We start from the raw sequence: 27,341 nt of genomic DNA on the forward strand, positions 1-27,341 counted from the left end.
TGTTAATATAAAAAGAAAGGTGATGCTATAATCATAAATTATTTTATAATATTTTTATAAAATGTTAATATGACAAATTTTTTATTAATTTTTATTTAAGTTTATCATTAATATTATTTTTTATTTAATGATAATAATTTTTTTATAAAATAGTTGGTAATACTAGCGATATTCTAAAAAGAATGAATAGCATGTATGTCTAATCATTTTCTCTTTTTCTTTTTTTCGAAAAGAAAGACAGATTTTTAGGCCAGAAAAACAAATCTGTAACGCTATGATTAAAACTGAAAAAACATTTTGTTTTGGTTTTTAGTACTAATTTATACTGAAACAGTGAATCTTCCAGGTTCTTCCGGGTCTAACTCTCCGTGATTAGCGGGGGAAGAGAAAGAAAAAGTGAAAAGCTACTGTGCACAAACAAATGAACAATCAGCAATACAATCCGAACGACGTAAATTCTGTGTCTGTGCTGATTTAAAATTTTCCAACCCTCTTCATTACTATAAAAAAAAAAGGTGAAAAAAGAGATTTAAGATCTCTTCTCTCCTGGTGAAGGCACATGCATTTGGTTAGTTGAGTTGCTTACCTAGGCTAGACAGTTCACACGAAACCTCAAACCTGTCCCATACTCCCATATTATTGAGAGAAACCTTGTCCTATCGATAATGGTCCTAAATTTATATATGTATTTGTTTGACTAGTTTTAGTACTAATACTAGTGTGTCACAGTGTAACATACGGCGGTTCTACAAGGCCAAGAAGAGAAAGAAGAACAAGTTCATGCAAAAAAAATGACTTTTTTCTTGGAGTTGGCAAATGGTTCCAGCTGGGTGTCCAGTTTCTGAATCTGTTTTTGTGCATATGATGAACAAGTGGAAAAGTAGATCCGAGAGCTGAATGCGGGTGCTCTATAACTGAGAATCTCCAAGGCTTTGCGGGACCACAAAAAAGTTACACATTTTAGGAAAGAGAGAAAGCTATAGAGAGAGACAGTCACGGACTCTGAGAGAGCTTTTTGGAAAGAAAGAAAGGAACTCTCCAGAGAGAGAGAGTGTGTGTGTAGAAAAAGAAGAAGTAGTGGTTGGGAAATTATTACTAATTAGTAATTACAGGGCTCAACTGGTTCACCGAGAAAGCTGAAGTTCTTTTGGGGTTTTGATTTTGCAAGTTCACAAGTTTCCAGTGTAAGGGGCTAGAAAGATTTAGTATTTGAGACAGTGGCAGTGATACTTTCTGGTTAGAAAGGTTGTTGAAGTTGCATCTGATTCTGGGAGCGAAGATTCCAAGGATTCCAGGTTCTTTTAGATACCTTTTTTGCATTTGTCATTTTGTGGGTTTGTTTGAGCTTGGAATTAAGATTTGAGGAGTACCCTTTTTTTTTTATTGGCTTTTGCTGAGTATGTATTTCTATTTTGGTTGAGTAGCTCTGTGTGTCATTCTTGAAGGGATCACATTTTAGGACTTGCTCTGATTTCATGTTATGTAATATCGATACGTTTTTGGACAATCAAGGAATCATTATGATTCTGATTGTCTATGTGGATACTGTTTTATTATCAAGGACGAGGATTTTGGATTGTAAGTTGTACATTTGAGGAAATTCTGCTGAGATTGTAGTGTAGTGTAGGAATTTTTGGGGGTTGTATTTGGGGTAAGGTTTGAGGTCTGTGAGTAAGATTATTCAGAATGGCTGAAAATACGCAAGAAATGCGATCTTTGGCCTTGACCCCAACGTGGTCTGTTGCTACCGTGTTGACAATCTTTGTGGCTGTTTCTTTGCTTGTGGAACGATCCATCCACCGATTGAGCCATGTAAGTAGTTTTCCGTATTCTCTTTGCTTGTTGAATCAAACATGTCAGTCTAATTAAGTTTTGCAATGTTTATACTACTGCTTTTATCTATTGACTGCAATCTGGGTTATTCTTGCTTAGGATCAGCTTCGTTGAGGTCGCATTTAACTTCACTAAAACTTTGTATTTGATATTGAGACAACTTTATTTAGTTGATGACTTGATGTAAAGTTTGTTGCTTTTGTATGTATGTTATGTGACTCGTGTATATATGATAGAATTTATACAATGCAATATTACCATTTACTTCTCCCATCAAGTGGAGCTATCCCTAGGCTTGTTAAGGCACTTTGGTGATTATCTACATGCTCAATCACCTTGAGGCACTTTGGTAATAATATGTTTTGACTATAAAAAAAAAAAAAAAAAAACCCATGCCTGAGATTCATCCACAGAGAAAGACAGAAAGTCTGGGTTGGCAAATAGCATTGCACCCCACCATCTTAGTTTCTTACGGTGGATGGTTTTCTGCAAACTTCCGCATAGAATTTAGAAGATAAGTTGGTCTGTTTATACTTTATTTAGGTGGATACCCTGATTACACAACCTTTCAATGCTCCACGCTGTCATTTGAATTTATTTTTGGTGCTGAGACTTGAGCACAGCTATATCAACATGATCTTTTGTACAGCCTTGGAAACTCTTGTAAGAAGCTTCCAGTTTGACTGAAGTGTCCATTTGACACCAGTTTGGGCATTTCAATTGCTGAGGATGAAGCTTTATTGAGTTGGGACTTCCATTATGATGTTCATGTTAATCTGTATATATCTTATCAACTATTGTATGGGTATCTAGTAGTGGGCTTCAAAACACACATGATGTGCCACATCTTTTCCTGAGTTACATAAGACACTCTGATTTAGGTTTGAAGTTTCAAACCAGTGAATCATTGTACAGTGATTTGAAATATTAAAGTGTTAATTTTTTTAGACTAACAACTACTACAAGATATTTGACTCTTAATCATTTCTCCTTACCCCAAAAACTTTTGATGCACCCTTTTGCAATACTTTTAACAATATGAACTGTACAACCTATGTATGTATTCCATCTGAGGTTTTGGTTTTTCTGTTTCAGTGGCTACGGAAAACTAACCGAAAGCCCTTGCTTGCAGCTGTGGAGAAAATGAAAGAAGGTATTTAGCATTAGTCTTACGTTTTGGTGATAAGAGGCTCTTATTGACACTCAGTTATAAACTTTCATTATGTGCTTCTCTCATCAGAGTTGATGCTGCTTGGATTTATTTCTCTTCTTTTAACGGCTACCTCAAGCATGATAGCAAATATTTGCATCCCATCAAGGTTTTATGACAGCACTTTTGCTCCATGCTCCAGATCAGAGATTGAGAAAGAAACTGAAAACAAGTCATCTGAGGACCGTAAACTCTTGATGGTTTCTTTGCTACCTCACTTGTTTAGGAGGGTGTTGAATAACTTGAATCAAAATACCTGTCCAAAGGTACATCACTTATCTATAAGAAATAAACCAAAAATCTCTATAAATACATGCATAATACACGCCACACATGCACGCGTGTCTGTGAAGATATGTGCGTCTTATGTGTAATATATGTAAATTTCAGAATAATCTTTGGATAATATAGAATTTCTTCTGTTCCACAGGATCGTGAGCCATTTGTTTCATATCAAGGTCTTGAGCAGTTGCACCGTTTCATCTTTGTCATGGCAATAACGCATATATCTTACAGCTGCTTAACAATGTTGCTTGCAATTGTGAAGGTTAGACATTCTGAAGTGTACACTAAACCTAACTGAGAAGTTCCATGTTCATTTGGTCTATAGTTGTCTACAAAGTCTCAGAGAAATATTGATGTCTTATTTTGGTGTGATTTCATATCAAATTGCAATGTCAAATCTTCTTGTTCTAATGTTCTCAATTGCAAGCTACAAATAGTATGGACCATGTTAACTTTGATACACCAACAGTATGTAAGCTATTGGTCCAGACCTGCCAACATGGGCAAGGTACTCTTTGCCCCGTTCTGTTCGGAGGTTAAACCCGAGGCAACGTGCCCACTAAACGCTGTCTTGGTTGCTTGCCCATGGGGGCTGCCTTGGCCTTGGCTGCATGCCCATGGGGGCTGCCATGCGGGCATGCAATGGCCTTGGCAGCGTGCCCAAGGGGGCTGCCTTGGCCTTGGTAACGTGCCCATGGGGGGCTGCCTTGGCCTTGGCTGCTTGCCCATGGGGGCTGCCATGGCCTTACTAAGGAGCCATCAGCTGAAGTAGAGGTTGCATGCCCTTTTGTATCCAGGAGATGTTATTTAGAAGATATGGAATGTGGTAGAGTACCAATTTTTGTGATTAAGGGACTGTGAACACCCTTACACCCACAAGAACACTGAAAGAAAATGGAAAGTTATACAACCATGAAAGCATTTATACGTGTGTCTATATATATATGTGTGTGTGTTTAAAATTCTTAACACTGTTTCATCTTTGGCTCAAAATATGCATCCTTATATTATTTCAGGATAAATGTTTTAATTCATATCCTATTAATTTCCTTTTTGACTTTTTTTGGGGGGTTGGGGGTATAAAATATTAAACCAGCATAAAGACATTTGGAGAGAACACCCCACAGCTTATTTAGGTTCAGGATACCCAATAAGAATTGAGTAGACCTAATCCCCTGAAAAAACAACCTACTAAACCTGAAGCAAAATACAAACAAATTTCTGAAAAAAGGAGTCCAAGCACTTTATTGGTCCTATTTGGTATGTTCATGTTACAGCATGCCTTTTTGGTTTCTAAGCAAGAAGCATCTCTTGGTACTACTTCAGCTTCTCAGGGCTTAATATGTTGCTGTACATATGTGAAGTTAGAGTGTATGATGTGCAGCTTAATGAATTTTTTGTTGAGCTTAATTTAGTTTCTGTCAAATTGCTCTTAAAGGAAATGGTACATAATCAAGTTATATACATTGATCCTTTCTCTGAAAGTGTACTGTGTACTGATATTTTTGATATACTGGGTAACTTAACTGGAATCAATGAAAATAGAATGCAAGTGCCTTTGTTGTATTGTAATGAAGTTTAAATTGTATAAATTTCACCAGATTCACAGCTGGAGGCTATGGGAGGATGAGGCTCACATAGACCGGCATGATGATTTAACTGGTAAGCTGAAGTGGTGGTGGGTATAACCAACTAACAGTCATCTTTGATACTTCCTTTCACGCAATTATTTTATTTGATAATCAATGCATTAGGAATCTTTTGGACTGTCAAGGATCCTACATTCTTTAGAGTTTCTTTCTTTTGAAAGAAAAATATGTGTGCAATAATTTTATGGGCAATGTTGGTATGATCTATTATTAGATAACTAATGCATTAGGAATCTTTTTGACTGTCTAGGATCCTACATTGTTTAGAGTTTCTTCCTTTTGAAAGAAAAATATGTGTGCTATAATTTTATGAGCAATGTTGGTAAGATCTAATAGATTCAGGACTACAAGAACTATCATCGTCTAGAAATAAATAGAGATCAATAGGTAAGGGTTTTAAGAGCAAGAGAATGAGAGATGGTTTAGCTTATAGTAATTTAGTAGGGAATAGTTCCCAGCAAGGAAGTCAATACCGTACTGGAGGCTGTACCGGTTTGGTCACCGGTACGATATATTTCGGATACCGGTCAATACCGGTGTACCGTTTCGGGTTTACCGCTATTTTATACACACACACACACACACCAAAATATCTAGAATCATGTTTATAAACATATAATATTTCACTTATATTATAGTAAATATTAAAGTTTATTATAAAACATTACCTCAATTCAGAACAAATTATTCATAATTTTAGACTTTAGTATCAAATAAAAGAAAAAAAAAACACAATATAAAAAATAGAAAGCTTAGTTGTTCATTGCATACTAAGAAAACAAATAATACTAAGAAGTTAATGTAAATAAGTTACCATTATACCTTTACAAAAATTCAAAAATTACAAAACTAAAAAAAAAAAAAAAGCTTTTTTCTGTACCGGCCGGTATTGCCCGAAATTGGCCGGTACGGCCGGTATTTTTTCCGGTACAATATAAAAGTGTACCGGTACCGGTGCACTGGCCGGTACGGTATGTACCGGCCGGTACGGCCGGTACCGGTACGGTATCGGCCACACTGGTTCCCAGCCATAAATAAAAAGTGGATATTTATGTTTTTGTCACCGAAGGAGAGGCTTTCTCATGTAGTCAAAGATTTACTCAACATCATCATCCAACCATCAAGTAATAATAGCAGTTTTTAGGTATAAGGATTTCTTTATTATATTAACTGCTCCTTCCCACCAATCCAAATATCTTGGTTGTGACTCATGAGTATGGGTGCATCCATGTGCTTTCTTTAAATAGCTTTGCTCCTTCCTCTAACACACAGCATACAGCACTGCCAACATGCATGGTGTAAGTTTTTTCCTTTCAAGAACCTCTGGTGAGTGAGGCCCTTTGGCTCCTAAAGCTACCAAAATTATAGAACATTATAGCTCAATGAGAGACACCAAAATAATATAGTGTTAGTATCCTCCTTTTTCCATCTTTTAGGTCTATTGTTTTTTAATTATTGGTAAGTTACAGAAACATGTAGTGGGTCTTCAACCCACAACCTCACCCTCTGCCTTGGTCTTAAAAGATGAGGTATCATTTGAGCTAAAGCTCATTGGCAAGGTATATTGTTTTGTTCAGACCAGCGAATTTATTGTCTCCCATTCCTAGGATGATTTTACCTAAGATCAGTTAAAACTAAAAGAGTTGTAGGCAAGCCTTGATTATTTCCTTTGAAGGAATTGATTTGTAACTATCCAGTATTGGGTGTCATAAAAACATGGGTTGGCATGATGGATATCGTGTTTCCCATTTTGATTTCATATATTGCTGATCACATAGCAGTCCAAAATTTAAACATTTGGAAGCAATCACATACTGCTCCAATTACTGGCTCCACTTCATTCTTATTGACACTTCAGGGCATTTTTTTCTACTTTGGATGTATCATGGTAATCAATCTACTCTGCAACCTTAATTTAATGCCTGGTTCAGTGAGAAGTGCTTTTCTTTTATTATCTTGGTTCTGTTTATCCTAAACTCTATATTTTGAAGCGTCTCTATCTTTATTTCTCTGACTTGATATCCAGCATACTTCAATTTCATTAGCATATCATAATAAGCAGATAACATGCACCATGGCATATCTTTTAGTATATGTTCAGTAAGTTTAATAAGTGCAAGAATATGAAGGTTTGATTTTGACTGAAAATGTTATTGTGATCAGAAAGTCACTTGACATTCCCCCCAAACAATATGAAGCTAGTTCTTGCTCTATCTCACATGTCCTTAGATGCATAGGCCTGTCAAGATAAAATTCCCTTATTTTCAAGAACCACCAGATCATTCCTTCATATCCACATTTGGAGTCAGTGAACACCTGTAAGACACTTCTCCATCAATTGCCTGAGTATGAAAGGAGTTCCAATAATTGATTTTCTAATCATGATTCATGAAATCAAATTTATATTCTTAATACTATTGTTTCATGTCTTTTATATAATGTAGTGTCTCCTACAAGGTCAAGTTTGACTCTGAACTGTATTTACCCTTACATTTTTTTTAGCATAAAATTTAACTAACAGAGTACTTCACCTGCATTGTTTTATTCATTTTTATGATCTTGATGCAAGAAAAGAAATACTAGCATTTTCTATAAAATAACAGAGTACTTGCATTATTGAAAAAAAAAAGAAAAGAAAAGAAGAAGAATAAGAAGAAAAGAGATCAGATGAGAATTGATGTATCGTGCCAATCTTAATGACTTCCCAGGAACCATTCTTAATTTGCAGGCACTGTATTTAAAGTATCAAAGTACTTGCTGGTTTTGGAGTGATCAGTTATGATCTTATGCGATGCTTATGATCAATAGAGTTTTATAGTTTAGTTGATGTGGTATAGTGTTGCTATTGTAGATTGTCTCTTCTTCTTTTTTTTTTCAATGATACCTTTTTTTTGGTTATAGAAATCACAAGAGAGCAGATATTGCGAAGGCAATCAACATTTGTCAAATTTCACGCATCAAATTCTTTGTCCAAGAATAGTTTCCTTATCTGGGTGGTAGGTTCACTACTTTTATTTTTCTTGTACTTTATTCTTTAGCGGTACTTATTAAAAAAGAAATAAGAAAAAATATTTTAATAACTACTAATATTTAATTAATAAAACAGCATAAAGAACATATCATTAAACTCTAGGGGAGAAATTCTATGCACACACACCTAAATGGCTTTTTGGTGATGTCCATGCATGTGTGCTTCTTTAAATTATTTTTTTAACGTCAAGAGTGTTGTTTCTTTGATATTTCTCTTTGAAAGAGGATCAATTTATCCTCATCTAAAGTTGTTGAGTTGTTATAATGTTTATATTAAGGTTTATAGTTTTGCTAACTTGCAGACATGTTTCTTCCGGCAATTTGGGCGTTCAGTGGTTCGTGCTGACTACCTTGCACTCCGTAAGGGCTTCATCGTGGTATGCAATGTTCTCACACGTTTAAGAGATAATTTTAGCCTGGCATCCTAAGATATTAATTTCAGAAATACTTTTCTAAAATCTACTATATAAACCTTGTCTTACAACAGGTTACCCCTGTTTATATTACATCCAAAAATTTGAGTCAATCTTAATATTGTTAACTAGGTTTGCATGTCTGCCATGCTGGGGAAAAAAATCAAACAAAGAAGCATATAAATCATTCAAAACACAAACTTATGCAACTTTCCAATATTTTGCTGGAAGAACTGATATTTTAAGACTCATCTGGTAATAAAGAGGAAGATGGTATCTGTTTATGGACTTGTGGTATAGTTTTGGTAGACAATCTTATGATGTAAAACTCTTAAAATAACAATTAATCTCATAAAATAACATTTCTTCTCATAATATACATAGGAAACTGTACATAATATTTTTGAATTGTTTTGGCAACTATTTTATTCTATTTCAGGTTGTATGTATCTTTAAAATATAATAGGGTCCTGTTAACAAGTGCCCTAAGGGCACAAGTTAAAGACTAATAAATGTTCAATTATGAGTTGTAATGCCACTTCTCAAAAAATAAAATACACATGTTAATGATTCATTGGCTTACAAGCACAAAGTCATTGTGGTTGTGTGTGCTTTTTTGGATGTGTACAGTTTGACTTTATATCTTAAAAAAATGTATAAAAACATTATAGAATAAAGCATTAAATGCATCTTATCTACTTCCCTTAGGGCATTCATTAACAAAATCCAATATATTATGCTTTATTAGATTGATAAGCCCTGACCATTTTGAACTTGTCCTGATTTCCACTGTGGAACTCTATTATGCATTTTTCGATAGTGATTATTCTCTTGCATTCATATCAGTTATATTTACAACATTGTGAGATCTGTTTCCTTTTCATGTCTCCACTTTTGATATTTAATTTGGTGAGGCATTTTACATTGTAAAAGTTAATTTCCTGCTGCTATGTTAGAAGTAATCTTATCCCTACTGCTATATGAATATTTACTTTATTTCCTTATTCATGGCAGAATCACAACCTCCAACTAAAATATGATTTTCATAGCTATATGGTCCGCTCCATGGAAGATGAATTCCAAATGATAGTTGGTGTGAGGTAACTTGTATTTTACAGTTAACTATTTTTTTATTGCCACATTATGTTCAAACTATTATTGTTAGTTTCTGCTCATACATGGTGACCTCTTATCTTCTGTTTATTGAATTTTAAGCATCACTTTGAATTTGCTTCTGCTACTGAGATCAAATTGCAATCTTCATGACATTTTATTGGTTATATACTTCCAGGAAATTTTTTGCAAATAGGCTTCTATTAGTTTGATTTACCTTATGTGTTCATCTCTTAATCATACTATTCTATGTTATTAATAATCTTAAAAGCTTACACTGGTTAGAAATTCCTCGAATAAAATCATTTTAAGGTGAAATGGCGTAAAGAAATGTCACAGAACTCCTACTAAAGCTGAGTTGAAGGTCCATGTCAAGGGCTTAAATGAAAGGATGTCTCTAGGATATGTAACAATGCAACCAGATGAGGATACAGGATTTCCTTTGGAATACTCCCAACTTTTTCTTCGGCTCTCTTCTTATATATGCATCAGGAATTTTACTGTTTAGTCTAGGACAAGCAGGATTTGGGGGCCACTGGAGTGTACTTGCCTATAGAGAACCTAGGGGATGTTTTTCTTTTTCTTTTTTTTCTTTTTTTTCCTGGATAGTAGTATTGTTTTGCATTGTTAAAATCCTTTGAGAAATTTACATCTAATGTGCTTGTTTGTGTAAACTCTTGCAGTGGCCCACTGTGGGGATTCGTTGTTGCTTTCATGCTGTTTAATGTAAAAGGTATTGCAACTGCAAAATGGGGCCATAAATAGTTGTTTTATGCTCGCTTTGGTTTAATACAGGAAATTTTAAACTGTGGTCAAATAATTATACTTCTAGTCCTTCTATATATATATATATACACACTTATTGATCACAGTGACTGTTTCTGTAGGAATGCTCCAGTCACTGTGATCAATATAGCTTATAGCCTTATATAGTTGTATATCTCATTTGTAGATTGTTGTTTGATCTGATCGCTAGGCATTGCGAATTCTCTAAACATGCAACATTTTTTTTTTCCGGTGCCCAATACAGGGTCTAATCTCTATTTTTGGATAGCAATCATTCCTATTTCAGTAAGTCCTCTTTTTCTTTCTTCTTCTTCTTTTTTTTTTTTTTTTTTTTTTTTCATTTGTAGGTTTAACAGTTATGCCGATTCAATACTTTGTACATTCCAAGGTGGTAGCATAGATGTGCATTGACAAACTGACAGTTCAATAAAAAATCAAAAGATTTCCCTTTCAAAAAAAAAATCAACGATCAACATATTTCACCTTAAAACTAACAATTCGTTCAGAAGGAGGGAAATTAATGGAATAAAAAGGATCTTAAAGGGATATTCCATCTATTCACTTATTTGGGAGTTTAGTTGGAAGGAATGAAATAGTTATAAGGGAATGATCATTCCATTCCATTCCTCCCTAAGCATTCTTCTCAAAATGGAAGAAACATTCCTTTAATGAAATGGAGGTGAAAGATAATTTTTATCCCTATTTTTTAAAATGAAAAATAAAAAGTGATGGGTATGTTAGTAAATATATATATATTCATTTTCATCTCTTCTATGAGCTCCCAAATACATTATAAAAAATACAACATATTCTGTTCCATTTACTTATAATCTATCCATTCCATTCTTTTACAAATTCCCAAAATAGTGTAAATATCCTGTAGGAGGATCTACAATAGGAGCAAAATTTCTAAGTTAAACCTTCATCTGTCTTAAATTTGTTCTACATGTTCATGTGCAGCTTGTTCTTCTGGTGGGCACCAAGTTGCAGCACGTAATTGCAACCTTGGCAATAGAGAATACTGGATCCTTCTCAGGAACAAAGCTGAGGCCTCGAGATGATCTTTTCTGGTTTAAGAGGCCAGAACTATTGTTGTCCTTGATCCATTTTATTCTGTTCCAGGTTGGTAAAAAGGCATCTACAGTTCCCTTTTTCTTTGTCTCTAATGATCTGTTCTCTACTGGTTTAATACTGAATAGGAAAATTGATATGCTTGTTTCTTTCTTTTTCTTAACTCTTTGCAGAACGCATTTGAATTGGCTTCGTTCTTTTGGTTCTGGGTACTTCCTCTTCCTTAACTAGATTGGTATTCATTTGTAGTGCTGGAGAAGACTTCCTCTGCACAATATTGAACAATGTTATATTGACTTGGAAATCTATTTCCTCTTACATAGATTAGTGGAGAAAATGATGTGATTTTGACAAAGCTGTATAAAATATTTACAAAGCATTTAGTGGTTACAAAATCATTATAAAAAAAAAAAGTTTTTTTTCCTGGTTTACTTAATATGCAAGGATGTAGTATCTGTGCATTAAAATTAAATTATCTTTATTTTCGTGACTACAGTGGCAGTTTGGATATAATTCTTGCTTTATATGGAATCATACGCTTGTGTACTTAAGGCTGATTTTGGGGTAGGCATCCTTTTGAACCAGTTGTGATGATCTTGTTTAGAATTTTTTATCAATGGGCCCTTTTTTACTGTCATTTACCTGTAGGTTTGCTGGACAGTTCCTGTGCAGCTACAGCACCTTGCCACTATATGCATTGGTTACTCAGGTATTATTGTCTAAATGGTCGGTTGGATTTTAGCGTATGCATGAAAGCATGTATTTATTTGTATCTCCTGAGACAAATTTGATTGCTAATGTGATTAACTAAGGAACTTTGATTACTTTTACAACAAAAGCAAAGTAATCACTCCATAATACTTGGAAAGTTATTTGGAAAGTCAAGGCTTGCATGTTTCCTTTTTTGTTTGGACTGTAGCTTGGCATAGGATTCTTACTGGTGAAAATTAGAGACTTAGGGGCTTTGATTTTGTTGACTGGTATATTATCTGCCGTTGTTGTGGGGAGACTGTAGATCACTTATTGCTTCATTGTGAAATAGCTCGTCGATTGTGGAATTTTGTTTTCAAATCTTTTGGGATTTTGTGGGTCTTACCTAGTACGGTTTCAGATTTGCTCTATGGTTGGGGAAGCATTCCTCAAAAATTTGGAACTTTGTACCATTGTGCCTACTGTGGTGTATTTGGAGGGAGCGTAATCAGCGGACCTTTGAGGACTTAGATAGTTCTGGAGATCAGCTGCTTTGTTCTTTTAGTGGATCTTTGTTTGACTTCTCAGGCTTAGGGACTCACTTCTAGTGGTTCTCTCCCATTTTTCCTAACCTCTCCTCACTTGTAATTAATTTTCTGTTTTGTTTTCTTTTCTCTGTATTTTTGGTTTGCTTTATGCTTTTCATGCATAAAGTAGCTTCTTGAATATACATCTTACTTATCAAAAAATAAAATAAAATACTTGGTGGGAACTGTTATCTTTGAGAACATGCTTATGGTCAATGCATTTTAAAATTAACTTTTTTAGAGGAAAATACAATACACACCCAGATAAATATCCTCCCCCCCCCCCCCCCCCCCCGCCCCGCGATTAGCCATACTCAGTTATCTTCCTCTATGGAGGAAGGACATATACAGAACATTTTAATTAAGTGCGCAAATTTGAGTGTGTAATTAATGTTTGCTAGTTATATTGCTAGCCAGATAATTTCTGAATGCCTGTAAATAACATGACATGTTCAGCCTCTGTTATCATTTTTCTAGTTTTGTTAATTCTTGATATTCTTCTATTAAAATTTAGCCTGACATTACTACTAAATATACTCTTGCCCTTCCATGTTATTATGTAGCAGTCAATGACTAACACAATGTTAGTGTTAGGATAGTGGATTGCCTCATTCTGATGTCTATTGTTGTTTAAAATAAGCTATGTATCACAAGATTGTAGTATTTTACTTTTTATTTATTTATATACAAGATAGAATTTCTATTCTAACATAATTTAAGTGTATATGTGTGTGAAGCTTCTTCTTGGAAATTTGAACCCCGACCCTTGCCCCCCCACACCCCACAAGCACTTATACTTGTGAAGTGACAATTGCACCAAGGGTGTGTGGTGGTGTAGTATTTTACTTAATACAAATGCATCAAGTGAAGCATTTAATAATAGTTCTCATTAATAGCAGCAGATGTTTTGTGCCATCATATTTTTATCTACTACATATCCTAAAAGCAAGGAGTTAATTTTTATTTTTCATTTCCAGATGGGAACAAACTATAAGGCAGCCTTAATTCCTCAGAGAATAAGGGAGACTATCCATGGATGGGGGAAGGCAGCTAGGAGGAGGAGGAGGTTTGGTAATTTCGCTGATGATTCCACTATACACACAGACACAAGCACAGTAATGTCAATTGAGGAAGATGATCATGAGTTGCTTGATGCCTCTGGAACTGCCAATGGTGCATGCACCGAAATTGAGTTACAGCCATCTGCTAATATTACAACCAGCCCTTCCCCAGTTGCTAATGAAACCTCAAGCAGGGCCGGTACACCACTTCTTCGACCCTGTGCTACAGTTTCTTCACCAGTCACAATGACATTTGAGTCATATGGTATTCCAAGATCTTTTTCTTTGCCAACCAGAAGAGAGTGAATCAATTAAGACAATGATGATGAAAACAGTAGACATATACCACATTTGATAAAATTAGGCTTTACTTGGATTTCCGAAAGAAAGAGATGTGCTTGATAGATGCTTCCTCTTTTATAATTATCCTCCCTAGGTTCTTTTTGAGATCCAATCAAAGGCTTAAAAGCTCACAGAATAGTTACAGGATACTAGTTGTGACATTATTAAGTAGATACCAATGTACAAGCTTTTGATGTAACATATACAAGAAACTTCCAAAATGTATACTCGCAGATATAAGCGATGATATGAGGTTATAGTTTCTAAGCTTTTATCATTAAACATCATCCCCTTTTTCAGTGGAGTAAAATAAAAATAAGTATACACAAACATGCAAGGAATGAGAGACTTTTGCAGCCTAAAAATGTTTAGATTTGTAGCAAATTATTCATTTTAATCCAAACCAACCAAATGGTATTTCTCCCCGAGCCATCTGAACAATATTCGTTAGTATCTCCCTCTTATCTCTTGATCATTAGTGACTAATCATGAGATTTGAGTGGTTTGTAATGTATTCTTTCCATTACAAACCATTAGCAGGGCCGGTATTCTATTTGAGTGGGTGGAGAGGATTTGGATTTCATCTACGTAAGGCTATTGCTCCTGACACACTTGTCGTCAAACCGCCATCTCAATCTGTCTTGAACCTAACAGTGCAAAAGTTCAGACAACAAAAATCCTATTTGTCGGCAGCGGTGGACAGTGATTGGAAAAACGATGGTGGAAGCGGAAAAGAAAAGCAATTAATGCCCATTATTCAAAATTCAAACAAATCAAGCTTGAGCAATCAGAATCATGATTCGTGCGATAGGGTTGTTGGGAAGGAAAGAGCGGTACCTGGGGTTGAAATCATGCTTGAAATTAAGGACGATGCTCTTAATGGCGCTAAATCTCCTTTGTCGCTAGAAGTATCTCTAAGTTTGGAGCGTGGGCTGAATGGTAAGTGGGAAATTAAGTGCTCCAACATTAAGGAAGTGGGCTGTGTAAGTCCTTTTGGTGTTGGGGCCACGCAAGCTGTCTTTAGGCCCAATGCACTTGCTGAAGCTATTCCAATTAACCCACCTCATGTCCACAAATTTAAGCCTAAGCCCACTCTGGTCTGGCGGCCCAAAAGAAAAGAAGTGACCACCAGGTCTTTCCCGATGCGAGAGACCCAACCTCCAAGGAAGTCTTTGTTGTGTCCATCGGTCTCAGTGTGCTTAGCTTTAGATACTTGAGCACCGATGTAATGGTTGAGCCGATAAGGCCGCTGATGTCGTCGATGGTCTTCGATGTCGCCTCTGCTCAGCTTCTCAACTCCGATAAGATCGATAAAGCCAGGTATGAGTTCTCAGCGCTGATTGATTCGAATCAAGTCTCCAATGTAGTCGAGCCTAAGCTTCTCGGCTCTGACGAGGCCAAGGAGGCCAGGTTTGGGTCGGTATGTACCATAGATAGCGACGAGATCTTAGAGCATGACCTTCGACTGATTCTCCAGGAGCATTCCGGCAATATAGTCAAGAAATTGGGGAATTCGGAGCAGTGGGTACTGGAATTACGTGATGGAAGGAGGGTTGCGGTTCCGTTTCAGATCTCTTTGCCTCGGTGTGAAGCTACAGGGGTTTCGAGATTCGAGTGCGGGTGCGGGACTCGGCAATTTTTGAAAAAGTAGGGTGCGGGTGCGGCAGGGTGCGACGATTAAAAAATTATTAAAAATATTTTTATTTATATTTTTAATATATTGCTAAACATACTTTTTTCACATTATATAAATATATACCAAATTTAAGAGTAATAGTAAATAATAACTAGAATATAGAGAATGGGAGAGAGCCTAGCTGAAGAGAAATACTTTTTTTTTTTGAATTTCGGTCGGTATCGGCCTATTTCGCCGGTACTGATTTGCGCCCGATACGTACCGATTCGGGCCGAATCGGCGCGAATCGGCCCGATTTCGCGCGCGTCGGCCAGAATCAGCGTCGTATCGGCGCGAATCGCGCCGAAAAAAGTATTTTTTTTAATACCTGACGCAGCACGGACGCGCAGGCAGCGGCGTCGCCTGCGCGTCCCCGCATCGGGCCGCGTCGGACGCGGGTGCGGCGGCCCAAACGCAGCACCTGTGCTTCCCAGCTCAGAGGTGACTTTAATATAATCCGTTTCCCATTAGAGCGTTTGGGGGCTGCTACCTACTCTCGGGCTATGTGTGGATTTTCTGACTTTGTTTCTTTGCATGGGTTGATGGATATACTTATGGAAGGGGGCCTTTACACCTAGTCCATTACATCCTCAGCTTCTCGTCTAGATCGGTTCCTTTTCTCCCCACTTTTGGTAGATCACTTCACACAGTTCACCCAAAAAAGGATGTCTAGAGTACTTTCTGACCATTTTCCTATTTTGTTGGAGGGTGGGAGTCAACGAAGAGGTAGAATTCCTTTTCGTTTTGAAAATATGTGGTTGAGGGTGGATAATTTTGTCGAGAAAGTGAAGAAGTGGTGGGCATCCTATTTGTTCCAAGGAACCTCAAGTTTTATTCTAGCTAAGAAGTTGGCTGCCTTGAAGTTGGATTTAAAAAAGTGGAATGAGACTGAATTTGGCAATGTCACATATAAGAAACAGGACCTTTGGAGCAAGCTGAATGTTTTGGATGCTAAAGGGGAGACACATAGCTTAACAGCAGAGGAGAAGTTAGAACAAACTAATCTTCATACAGATATTGAAAAGTTAACTCTTATGGAAGAGATTAGTTGGAGACAAAAGTCTAGGGTGTTGCACTTGAAGGAAGGGGACGCCAATACCAGATTCTTTTATAGAATGGCTAATTCTAACAAGAAAATAATGGTATTGAAAGCCTAATGGTTAATGGTACCTTGTCTTCGGATCAGGGAACAATTGCAGACTGCATTACTCATTTCTTCATGAACTTGTACTCTAAGCAGCAGGTTGATCAACCATTTTCGGATTCGTTGGTTTTTCCAATGATATCTGGGGATAATGCGGATTGGTTAGAGAGACCTTTTAAAGAGGCGGAAATTTTTAATGTCGTTCAGAGTTTTCATGGTGATAAATCTCCTGGACCAGATGGCTTCCCTATGGCTTTTTTCCAAGCTTGCTGGGGGATTGTTAAACCTGATATTATGGCCGTATTTCATCATTTTTTTGCTAGTGGTCAGTTGGAGAAAAGTTTAAACGCAACTTTTATTACTCTCATTCTTAAAAAACATGCAACAAGTGAGATAAGGGATTTTCAGCCCATTAGTCTGGTTGGGGGTGTTTATAAAATTATTGCTAAAGTCTTGGCTAATCGGCTCTGCACAGTGATGGGGGATATAATCTCAACATCTCAGAATGCTTTTGTGAAGGACAGACAGATTCTTGACTCTGTTCTTATTGCTAATGAATGTCTTGACAATAGATTGAAGTCTGGGGTGCTGGGGTTGATTTGTAAGCTGGATGTTGAGAAGGCTTTTGACCATGTAAACTAGAGTTTTCTTCTGCAAATGTTAGAAAGAAGTGGGTTCTCTGCCAAATGGAGACAATAAATCTTCTTTTGTCTTTCTACAATTTGTTTCTCCATCTTGATTAATGGCTCTCCTTGTGGTGTTTTTGGTAGCACTAGAGGTTTGAGACAAGGTGATCTGTTGTCTCCATTATTGTTTGTTTTGGTGATGGAAGCTCTTGGAAGAATGTTGGATAAAGCAGTTCATAAAGGATGCATGTCAGGATTTAGTGTGGGTAATTTGGAGGGAAGATCCTTGGCGGTGTCTCATCTCCTTTTTGCGGATGACACTTTAATTTTTTGTGAGGCTGATTTAGAACAGATTTTGATTCTTTGCATGATTCTTATATGGTTTGAGGCGATGTCGGGTCTAAAGATAAACTTGGGCAAGTCAGAATTGGTTCTTGTCGGGGTAGTCCATAATATTGACCTATTGTTGGTTGTTCTTGGATGTAAGTAGGGTTCTCTTCCAATGAAATATCTGGGTCTTCCTTTGGGTGCTAAATTCAAGGATAAGACTATATGGAATCCAATTCTGGAGAAAATGGAGAGGAGATTGGCGGGTTGGAAACGCTTATATTTATCCAAGGGAGGTAGAGTCACCTTAATCAAAAGCACCCTATCTAATTTACCCACTCATTTTCTATCTTTATTTCATATACCTGCTAGTGTGGCTAACCAAGTTGAGAGGCTTCAGCGGAATTTTTTATGGAGTAGTTTTGGAGATGAACCAAAAATTCATTTGGTTAAATGGGCTACTGTTTGTGCTCCTATTTCTTCAGGTGGTTTAGGGATAAAGAAGATAAGACTTTTCAATGAAGCTTTACTTGGGAAGTGGCTACAGAGATTTGGGATTGAGAAAGATGCCCTTTGGAGACAAGTGATAGAGATGAAATATGGATGTGTGTGTGTGTGTGTGTGGGGGGGGGGGGGTTGGTGTACTAGATCTGTGAATGGCCCTTATGGTGTTGGTTTATGGAGAAATATCAGTCAAGGATGGCCTTTCTCACGCCATATTCTGTATGATATTGGTGATGGGTGTAGAGTGAAGTTTTGGCAAGACCGGTGGTGTGGTGAGACATCTCTTGTTGTTAGATATCCTGACTTGTTCAGATTTTGCAGGACTAAAGATGCCAATGTGGCTAAGCTGATGAAGTCTTCCAATGCTGTCCTTTTTTGGGATGTGAGATTCTTTAGGGGTGTGCATGCTCGGGAACTAGAGACTATGTCAGACTTCATGGAAACCATATATGGTTCTCCTATAAGGGGGCTTGGTGAGGATCAAATGTGTTGGATACCTAGCAAAGATAAGGGATTCATGGTTAGTGATTATTATAGAATTCTAGTTGGCAACACTATCTATGGTTTTCCTTGAAAAAGTATTTGGAAGCAGAAGATTCCCTCTAGAGTAGCTTTCTTTGTTTGGACTGCTGCCTTAGGGAAATGCTTGACGATTGATAATTTACGAAAAAGGAAGGTGTAGATTTTGGATTGGTGCTACTTGTGCAAAAGAAATGGTGAATCGGTTGACCATCTATTCCTTCATTGTCCTATTGCTATGGATCTATGGTCTATGGTTTTGGGTCTATTTGGAGTAACTTGGGTTATGCCGCACACTGTTTTGGGGCTGTTAGGGTCTTGGCAAGGCAGTTTGGTCGTCATCGAAATGGTTATATTTGGTCCATCATTCCACATTGCTTAATGTGGTGTCTTTGGAGGGAGATAAATAGTAGATGTTTTGAAGATATTGAAAGATCTATTCCAGACCTCAAGTTATTCTTTTTTAGAACTTTTCAGGATTGGTTGTTTGCTTTGCAAAAACAATCATTCCCTTCTTTTATTGATTTCCTAGACTCTTGCAATTTTTGTATTTGATTTCTTGACCCCTTGTACACTCCTTGTGTACTAGGGTATTCCTTTTTTATATCAATAAAACTTATTACTTATCAAAAAATTAAAACCTCAAAGATCATCCTTGGTTTGAATTATTGTCAATGCTACTTAGAGGGTGAAACGAATGGTAGCAAATGTGCCATTTTCGCACTGCATTAGAAGGGAAGTATGCCACTTCAAAACAAAAATTAAAAATTAAAATTAGAAGAATTAGGGGAAGTGGGGTGGGGGGGGGGGGGTGTTGGTTGGGGGAGGAAATGTATTGATGCTTAAAATTCTCGAGAGGGTTATGCCATGTACTCTAATCGCTCAGTGATGAATATTTTGCTTTATACGTATACATATCTTGTACGCATAAAGCAGTCAGTATAGATCTCACAAAGCTTTGGTTTTAAGAGACGAGTCTTTCATAATTCTATATCATTGGATCATAAAAATATACGTATATATCTTATCAGAAAGTGAGCCAATCTTAGAAGCTTTTATTTGAAGTTATCAAGCATCTCAATTGCATTATGATGGGCTTCATTGGTTGGCTCATCTAAGAAAGCCCTTAGTCTCCTCCTTGGATGACGCTACTATATTTTGGGTGATAAGCGCCTACACCACCGAATCCAACCCCATATCCACTACCTGAGCCAAACCCACCACCGCTTCCATAACCTGACCCGTATCCCATTCCGCCACTTGTGCCATAACTAGATCCATCACCAAATCCTGATCCAAATGTGCCACCACCTCCATGCCCAAATCCAATTCCAACACCTCCTCCTGGAGCATACCCAATACCACGTCCGCTCCCATATCCACCACCATCACCAAAGTTGCCACCACTACTAATGCTAGTGCTAGTTCCCATTCCCTGACCACCAAAGTCACCGTCATTACCAATGCCAATTCCCACCCCTTGACCACTAGTACTACCACCTTTACCAGCGTCAACGCCAATTCCTACCCCTTGACCACCAAAGCCACTACCACTGCCAAAGCCTTGACCACTAGAGCTACCACCACTGCCAAAGCCAGTGCCAGTTCCTATCCCATGACCACCAAAACTTCCACCATTACCAAAACCAATGTCAGATCCTTGCTCTTGACTACTAGAGCCTCCACCACTACCAAAACCAGTGCCAGTTCCCACTCCTTGACCATTGAAGCCACTACCACTACCAAAGCCAATACCAAATCCTTGCTCTTGACTACTAGAATCACCACTATTTCCAAAGCCAATGCCAATTCCTACCCCTTGAGCATTGTAGCCACCGTCATCACTAAAACCAATATTAGATTCTTGCTCTTGACCACTAGAACCACCACCATCGCCAAAGCCAATGTCAGTTCCTAATCCTTGACTACTAGAGCCAATGCTGCTTCTAACACCCTGATTACTAGAGCCACTACCAAAGCCAATACCAGATCCTTGCTCTTGACCACTAGAACCACCACCTTTGCCAAAGCCAATGCCAGTTCCTACCCCTTGACCGCTAAAGCCACTGTCATTACCAAAACCAATGGTAGATCCTTGCTCTTGACCATTAGAACCACCCCCATTGCCAAAGCCAATGCCAGTTCCTACACTTTGACCACCAGAGCCATCGCCATTACCAAAACCATTGCTAGATCCTTGCTCTTGACTGCTAGAGCCTCCATTGCTGCCAAAACTAGTGCCAGTTCCCACTCCTCGACCATTGGAGCCACCACCACTGCTAATGCCAATGCCAAATCCTTGCCCTTGACTATTGAAGTTACCACCGCTACCAAAGCCAATGCCAGTTCCAGTTCCTCCACCTTGGCTACTAGGGTTGCTACCACTACCAAAGCTAGTGTCAGCTCCTCCTCCTTGACCACCAAAGCCACTATTGGTACCACTAAAGCCACTACCACTGCCAAAGCCAAGGCCACTTCCTACCCCACTAGCTGACCAACCTAAAAGAGAGTCGTCGAGTTTTTGTTCACCATGGGTATCCATGAGCACCCTGGCGCTGCTGAAGCTTAAGCATACAAACACCAAGAAACCCACGAAGGCAAATCTTAGCATGGCCATCTTTATTATCTTCTGTGCTTTGCATTGCTTTTAAAAAATTAAATGTTGGTTATTCATAGTTTTATACTAAGAGCCCTTTCACGGCTTTGTTGAGACAAACCGAGTGCTTGCGTGAGATGGCAAAGCATGTGCAAGCACCAAAAGCATTACATTGGTTTGTTACGGTTATCTCTCGAGTCATGAGGGTTGTGTGAGTGGCGAGGTAGGGAATACGTGCTGTCTCTGTAAGACAAACCCCTTCTTTACAGAGCCCTTACCCATATACCGATTTGACATTATTTTGTTATTACAGTAAAGACCCAAAGTTAAATATCACATTGGAAGTAAATACTCTCCTACTTTCATATTTCTACTTGTTGACCTTTCCTTTCCCGTTTTATTCTTCAACTTACTAATAGTTTTTCCCCTTTTTTTCCTTAGTAAATGAATTTACTAATTAGCCTTGAAGGCATGAGAATATTAGACGTGCCCAAGATGATAACTAGTTTGGATTTCTAGTATTTCCAAGAATATATATCGTTTAATTACCATCCTCCAAAACTTCAATAACCATCAAGGTGTAAAAAAGGGTTGAGAAACATGTAAAAAATTAAAATGTTCGGTGGCAAGTATTCATTATTACTTCTAACATACTACTATCATCCTTCTAAAGTAAAATAGAAAGAAAACCCTGAGTCATCAATAAAATTGATGTCATATGAGGGGGGAAAAAGGATTAAGAAACTTTCAAAGGGAAAAAAAAGTTTAAGAAACATTTAACATAAACAGATGGCCCAATTTGTAAACTTGGGGAAGCTCTTCAAAAATTTGTTAAAAGCATCTCATCATTTATATATGCCAGTATTCAAACATCCTCACCACCTCCTTCGCCTTCCATAGCCTTCATATTTTCAGCCATCATCCGTTCCCTGTTCTTTGTTTGTCTATCTACAGCAACCATATATAGGCCTAAAGGGTAGTAATCACCACCAAGAAAAGAGAATAGGAAGATAAAGTGAAAAATATTTGTGAGGCAATATGACAAAGAACTCAGAACTTATATAAATTTGGTCAATAAGATATTTGGAATAAAACTATGAAAGGGTTATGGATGCATACCAACCGCACTTCCAAGTGCACAGAACCATAGAACCCTCATAGACCACTTATCTGGTATAGCTCCCCTGCTTCCCATGTCTTGCTGCCAAACACATTGCATTGCTTTAAGCATAGGAGCATTTTAAATACTAAACATAATTGCTAGTCTTACAGGGTATTAAAAGTTATCCAGAAGCTTTTAAGATCAAACACCTATAATGGAATCTGATTATCAAATACATGACTTACAGAAGTCTTTATCTAATCAACAGAATGGTTCCAATCCCAGTGAAAAACCAACCTAAATTCAAATTGCGGTTACTGAACAAGCAGAGATACATGGATAATGTATCAACTAAAATTAATGATGTGCTGATGAACTGCAACATCAGATGGCAGTAAGCACAGTTGTAGATAGCTACTTTTTATTTATATATTATTAAAAACTGCCCTAGGGAGAGTGGACAGATAGTTACATGATGCAAACCATTAATTAAATACAAAAGAAGTTAGCGACTTAGAGCAGTAATCTTCATAATGCTGCTTCAAAAGTTAACCATGATACAGATTAGAAAAAGTAAAGCAATCTTATCATTTTCCTAGAATTACAGTTCAGTCCATTTATACCAATATACCCCCTCCAATGAAGGAGAGTAAGCTAATTTGCTAGAATAGCAGCAACTGATCTCGGTCTAGTCTGATGAGAAAAGCATATAAATCATTCTAAGCTTGCCATCCTCTGGTATTAAAACTTAACCAAAACTCATAGAATAGGAGATAAATAGCAACATAATAATTTTCAGAGAATTATGCATTTCTTTCACATAATCTACTTAAGCTATACAAATATATCACTAAGGATCCACAGCATTCAACAGTCCAGTTCAAATCCTGAAAAATAAGGAGACGTGTACAAGCAAAACTCTAGCTGAGCTTAAGAACCTAAGGTGCAATCAAATATAGGACCTTGGAAGAACAGGCGCTAAGAGCTCCAATATAGATTCTCTTCCTGGCAGGATGAAAATTTGGTATGCAGAGATAAATTTCACAAACAAGTTGATATACAACACTGAATTTCAATTCACTCAAGATCTAGTATGTAAATATCAGAGAGCTTGTAAATCAAAAACTAGAGATAGACAAGTTAAAACATGCACAAATCATTAAATGGCAAACACTGTTTCAAAATTGAACCAATCAAGTTCTGCACCCTAAATACCTATAAAGGGGAAGCAGATAATGCTTATAACAGAAAATTAAACCAAGAATTAACAGATGCTTAACCAGATTGTTACTTTATCCCACTTCAACGCCATGAATTTGCTACTGTATGAAAAGGAAAAGAGAACAGAATATAAAAGTTTATTTATACATTATTTATACATTATGTCTAATCATGTCTTCATGAACCATATACACACCTTCTAAATCACAAACCAAATAAAGAATACTCCATATGGAGCATGCATTACTCCTAAAGTAAATCAAATCATAAATATCTATTCTTCTGTTTATGACTAAAGTCATAATTCATGAACTCCTAGGGGGCTAAAACAATACATATATTTAAACATTAAAAAGCAAAGTCAACTTAAAAAATGTCATAACAAAAAAAGAAGGCTTAATTTGATGCCAAATAATATAATGGGGATTTTTTTTTTCTTTTCTTTTCTTTAATAAGTAAAAAGTGCAGAAATAAAAGGAATTTGAAATTTTAGTTATAAAATAATTTAAAAAGAAAAAAAGAGAAGTTCCCTTGAACTGGTTTACGTTAAGCAATTATTCATCTCAAATTTGAAAGGAGGTTTGTGTTTTCTCATTCAAAACAATTTTTTTTAAAGTTTTACATTACACATTTCCTTTAGTTCCCCACCAAGCACATTACATAGTTCTAATTTGATTGGATGTCACCAGTATTTCATATCAAACAGTATTTCATATCAAACTCTCTTGAGAAAAGTCCGACATAAACTCAGAGACTCACACAGTATGTATCAACCATCAAGGAATAAAAAGCAAACTAAATTAATTCTAAAAATTACAAAATTTTCTTCTTTTTTTTCAATTTTTTTCTTTTCCTACATTTTCTTAGTGTTCAGCATATAAGCTTCATTTCAAAAAATTTATCCAAAAATTTAATATAAAATAAAAAGCATAGAAGCATCGTTTCTATCTTTTCCAACAATGTAAAAACAGCATGCTCTCATTCTCAACAATCTCATCAATGTTTGTTTCTCTTTTCCTCGACAAATTAAGAAAGTTAAACAATTGGGGTTATTTAATAGCTTATGCTCAAGATCCAACAGCATGAGATCTCACAAATTGTATAGCAAATTCTTTAGGGACTGAAACTAAGCCAAACCCAATTTCAAAAAAGGCTAATAAAATCCAAGAAATGAGTAAATACTTGCTAAGGTAACCACCCAATTTATGCAACTAAAGAAGAAACTTCAATACAGGCGAAATGTGAAAGAAACCCAGAAATGTGAAATACCCAATTCATTTTCAATCATCCTACTACAACTTCTTCTGAAATTAAGCACTCACGAGAGAGAGAGAGAGTACCTTTACGAAGCTGATAGTGAAGTAGGCTGAAGAGAGACGAAAACTATTTGGAGAGTGGGGTTTTGGTATTTACAGGGTTTTTGTGTACAAGGTTTAAGAAGTGACTATTTTTCATCAAAGAAAAAAAAAAATTACTCTATTTGACTATTTCAGAACGGTGGGGAGGTTTGATTACATAGAAGAGAGTGTGAGACTGGGAGAAGTTTTTACTTTTTATTAGTGAATAAATAGGACAGTTTTTTTTTTTTTTTTTTTTTTAAGGACAAAAACTGTACCGGTCAAAATTCTCATTCCACCCAAAATTGTCCATAATTGATCGAAACACCCTGAAACAATCCGAGGTGAAATATGTGGCATTACCGTTCTGAATTGCACATAAAAATGAAAAATTCTGGTCATTCTAGTTAGAATGGAACAAAATTAATAACATTGGTACATACAGCTTGCCAAACTACATTTTATCCTTGGAAAAAAAAAATTACGGTTCACTCTTCACAAAATCTTTGAAACCAAAGAATTTTTCTTCTATATTTTCAAAACCATTGTTCATTATTCTCTTTATCAAATATATATAAAAAAAATAGATTTTATGAATACTCTTTTGTACAAAGTCTTAAATACCCCAAATAAATATGAAAATATCAAAATAAATTGCGCTGTGTTTGGGTATTTGTTTTGTTGTAGGTGATTGCACGATGCTGTGTGTTGATATGAGAATGAGGAACAAGATGGATGTTGATTGGTTTGCATTGGGTATTTCTTTTGGTTGAAGGTGAAAATTGGTCATTTATATGAGATAAATTTTATTTATCTAGGAAGTTTCGAGAGTAGAACATAGAACAAAGTTTAGTGGTGGTTTTGGACTTTGGAGGTTTTTAAAAAAAAAAAAACGAAACATTCATTCATTGATATGTAAATAATACAAAGACAAGGCATCCACAACAGGTGGAGGTGAATCTTCCAACCAATACATTTCATCAATGATATTTGTAGCATATTGGGCTAGGACATGTGTTACCATACCCCTCCTCCCCCCCCCCCCCCCCCCCCCGCCGCGCCGCGCCGCGCCCGCGCAGACCACAAACAAGGCATTGGACATCCTCAAACACATGACGTAGCAAGGAGTGATTAGCTGTTGAAGAAGAGATTGCCTTCATAACATTAATGTTGTCTCCTTCTATGAGTAACTCTGAAAAACCATCATCAATGGAGAACTCTAGAGCTTTCCTGCAAGCTAAAGCTTCCACTTCTTCACTGTTATTAACATAAGGCCCTTTGATAGACATTGCCGCCATCACCTCACCTCCCTCATTGTAAATTATTGCACCAAAGCCAGCATTTCAGGCTTGAAAAAATGGCAGCATCAAAATTCAGTTTATAAACTGATGGAGGGGGAGGTTGCCAAAAATCCCTGCTTGGTGCCGTGACTAGGATTGATAGATGGTCCTGGGATTTTTTGTATTCATCCAAGTAATCCATTGCTCTTTTATTCAGCCACCTCAGGTCCTTCAGCTGCCCCCCATGCACCACTGTGTTCCTCTGATTCCAAATAATCCATGCTTGAACAAGAAACAATTCAAACTTACCTGTAGAGAGCCTCTCCAAAAGATCCTCAAACAACTGGATAATGTAATGTTGATCATTAGAGCACTTCTGCAAACTAATAAAGCTCCCAGCCCACACATCTTGAGCAACACAACATTCCCAAATTGAGTGAACTACAGATTCTGGAGATCTTTTGCAGCCTTGACATACATTGTCTAAAATGATTCTTCTTCTAGCAAGATTCATGCGGATTGGTAAGATTTCTTGGCATGCTCTCCATCCAAACACCTTGATTTTATTAGGTACTGAAGGGGATAAAAATAGTAAGTGGATGGAGACAGTGAGGACGGATCGACACCATGAGTAACCCAGCTATGACGGTTGGGTGTTGCTGAATGTCCGTCTTGTATAAATTAATTATGGATGCCACGTGGCACGTCGTTTGATATATTTCAGATAAGCTTTTGCTTTATCCCCACGCAAACGTGTATATTTGGACTTCTTGCGACGCACGTTTGGGAAGACCCCTATATGGAAAGGAACTTGAGAAGGAAGTTGTATCCTAAAAGAAAGGTAATTCTACTCAATATAAATACCCCAGAAACCCTAGGTATGAAGGTACGCATAATATTCTTAACTCTGGCACTCTAGGGTTAAAGGAAGGAGATTCTA

The 27,341-nt window shown here is 36.9% G+C and overlaps 4 protein-coding genes across 7 annotated transcripts; 2 read left to right on the forward strand and 2 right to left on the reverse strand.

Moving 5' to 3' along the window:
* The first annotated feature begins 1,235 nt into the window (after nucleotides 1-1,235).
* LOC142640919 (MLO-like protein 11) lies at nucleotides 1,236-14,386 on the forward strand. Its single transcript, XM_075815239.1, has 15 exons — nucleotides 1,236-1,812; nucleotides 2,929-2,986; nucleotides 3,074-3,309; nucleotides 3,474-3,590; nucleotides 4,930-4,990; nucleotides 7,879-7,973; nucleotides 8,310-8,384; nucleotides 9,435-9,520; nucleotides 10,217-10,266; nucleotides 10,564-10,604; nucleotides 11,280-11,441; nucleotides 11,564-11,599; nucleotides 11,887-11,954; nucleotides 12,039-12,099; nucleotides 13,645-14,386. Exons 1-15 carry the CDS (start codon nucleotides 1,687-1,689, stop codon nucleotides 14,032-14,034), a joined length of 1,662 nt encoding a protein of 553 aa, XP_075671354.1. The 5' UTR covers nucleotides 1,236-1,686; the 3' UTR covers nucleotides 14,035-14,386.
* Nucleotides 14,387-15,331: 945 nt separating this feature from the next.
* On the forward strand, nucleotides 15,332-18,920 carry LOC142639597 (uncharacterized). Its single transcript, XM_075813754.1, has 6 exons — nucleotides 15,332-15,670; nucleotides 16,453-16,887; nucleotides 16,932-17,522; nucleotides 18,006-18,138; nucleotides 18,328-18,451; nucleotides 18,536-18,920. The coding sequence occupies exons 1-6, from the start codon at nucleotides 15,332-15,334 to the stop codon at nucleotides 18,918-18,920; spliced, it is 2,007 nt and encodes a 668-aa protein (XP_075669869.1).
* Nucleotides 18,921-22,034: 3,114 nt separating this feature from the next.
* On the reverse strand, nucleotides 22,035-25,300 carry LOC142638910 (uncharacterized). Of its 4 annotated transcripts, none has more exons than XM_075812986.1 (4): nucleotides 25,125-25,300; nucleotides 23,187-23,256; nucleotides 22,581-22,662; nucleotides 22,035-22,430 (listed from the first exon to the last, which is right to left on the reverse strand). In XM_075812986.1, the coding sequence occupies exons 3-4, from the start codon at nucleotides 22,654-22,656 to the stop codon at nucleotides 22,327-22,329; spliced, it is 180 nt and encodes a 59-aa protein (XP_075669101.1). In that variant the 5' UTR covers nucleotides 22,657-22,662; nucleotides 23,187-23,256; nucleotides 25,125-25,300; the 3' UTR covers nucleotides 22,035-22,326. The 4 variants fall into 4 exon arrangements, with proteins under 4 accessions (XP_075669101.1, XP_075669102.1, XP_075669103.1 ...); XM_075812987.1 differs by lacking the exon at nucleotides 23,187-23,256 and adding an exon at nucleotides 23,526-23,568; XM_075812988.1 differs by lacking the exon at nucleotides 23,187-23,256 and having other exon boundaries at nucleotides 22,581-22,658.
* A 1,132-nt stretch (nucleotides 25,301-26,432) lies between these two features.
* On the reverse strand, nucleotides 26,433-26,915 carry LOC142639598 (uncharacterized). Its single transcript, XM_075813755.1, has one exon. The coding sequence runs from the start codon at nucleotides 26,913-26,915 to the stop codon at nucleotides 26,433-26,435; it is 483 nt and encodes a 160-aa protein (XP_075669870.1).
* Nucleotides 26,916-27,341: the final 426 nt, after the last annotated feature.

This window comes from Castanea sativa, chromosome 6, assembly GCF_040712315.1.
Source record: "Castanea sativa cultivar Marrone di Chiusa Pesio chromosome 6, ASM4071231v1".
NCBI classification, from domain to species: Eukaryota; Viridiplantae; Streptophyta; class Magnoliopsida; order Fagales; family Fagaceae; genus Castanea; species Castanea sativa.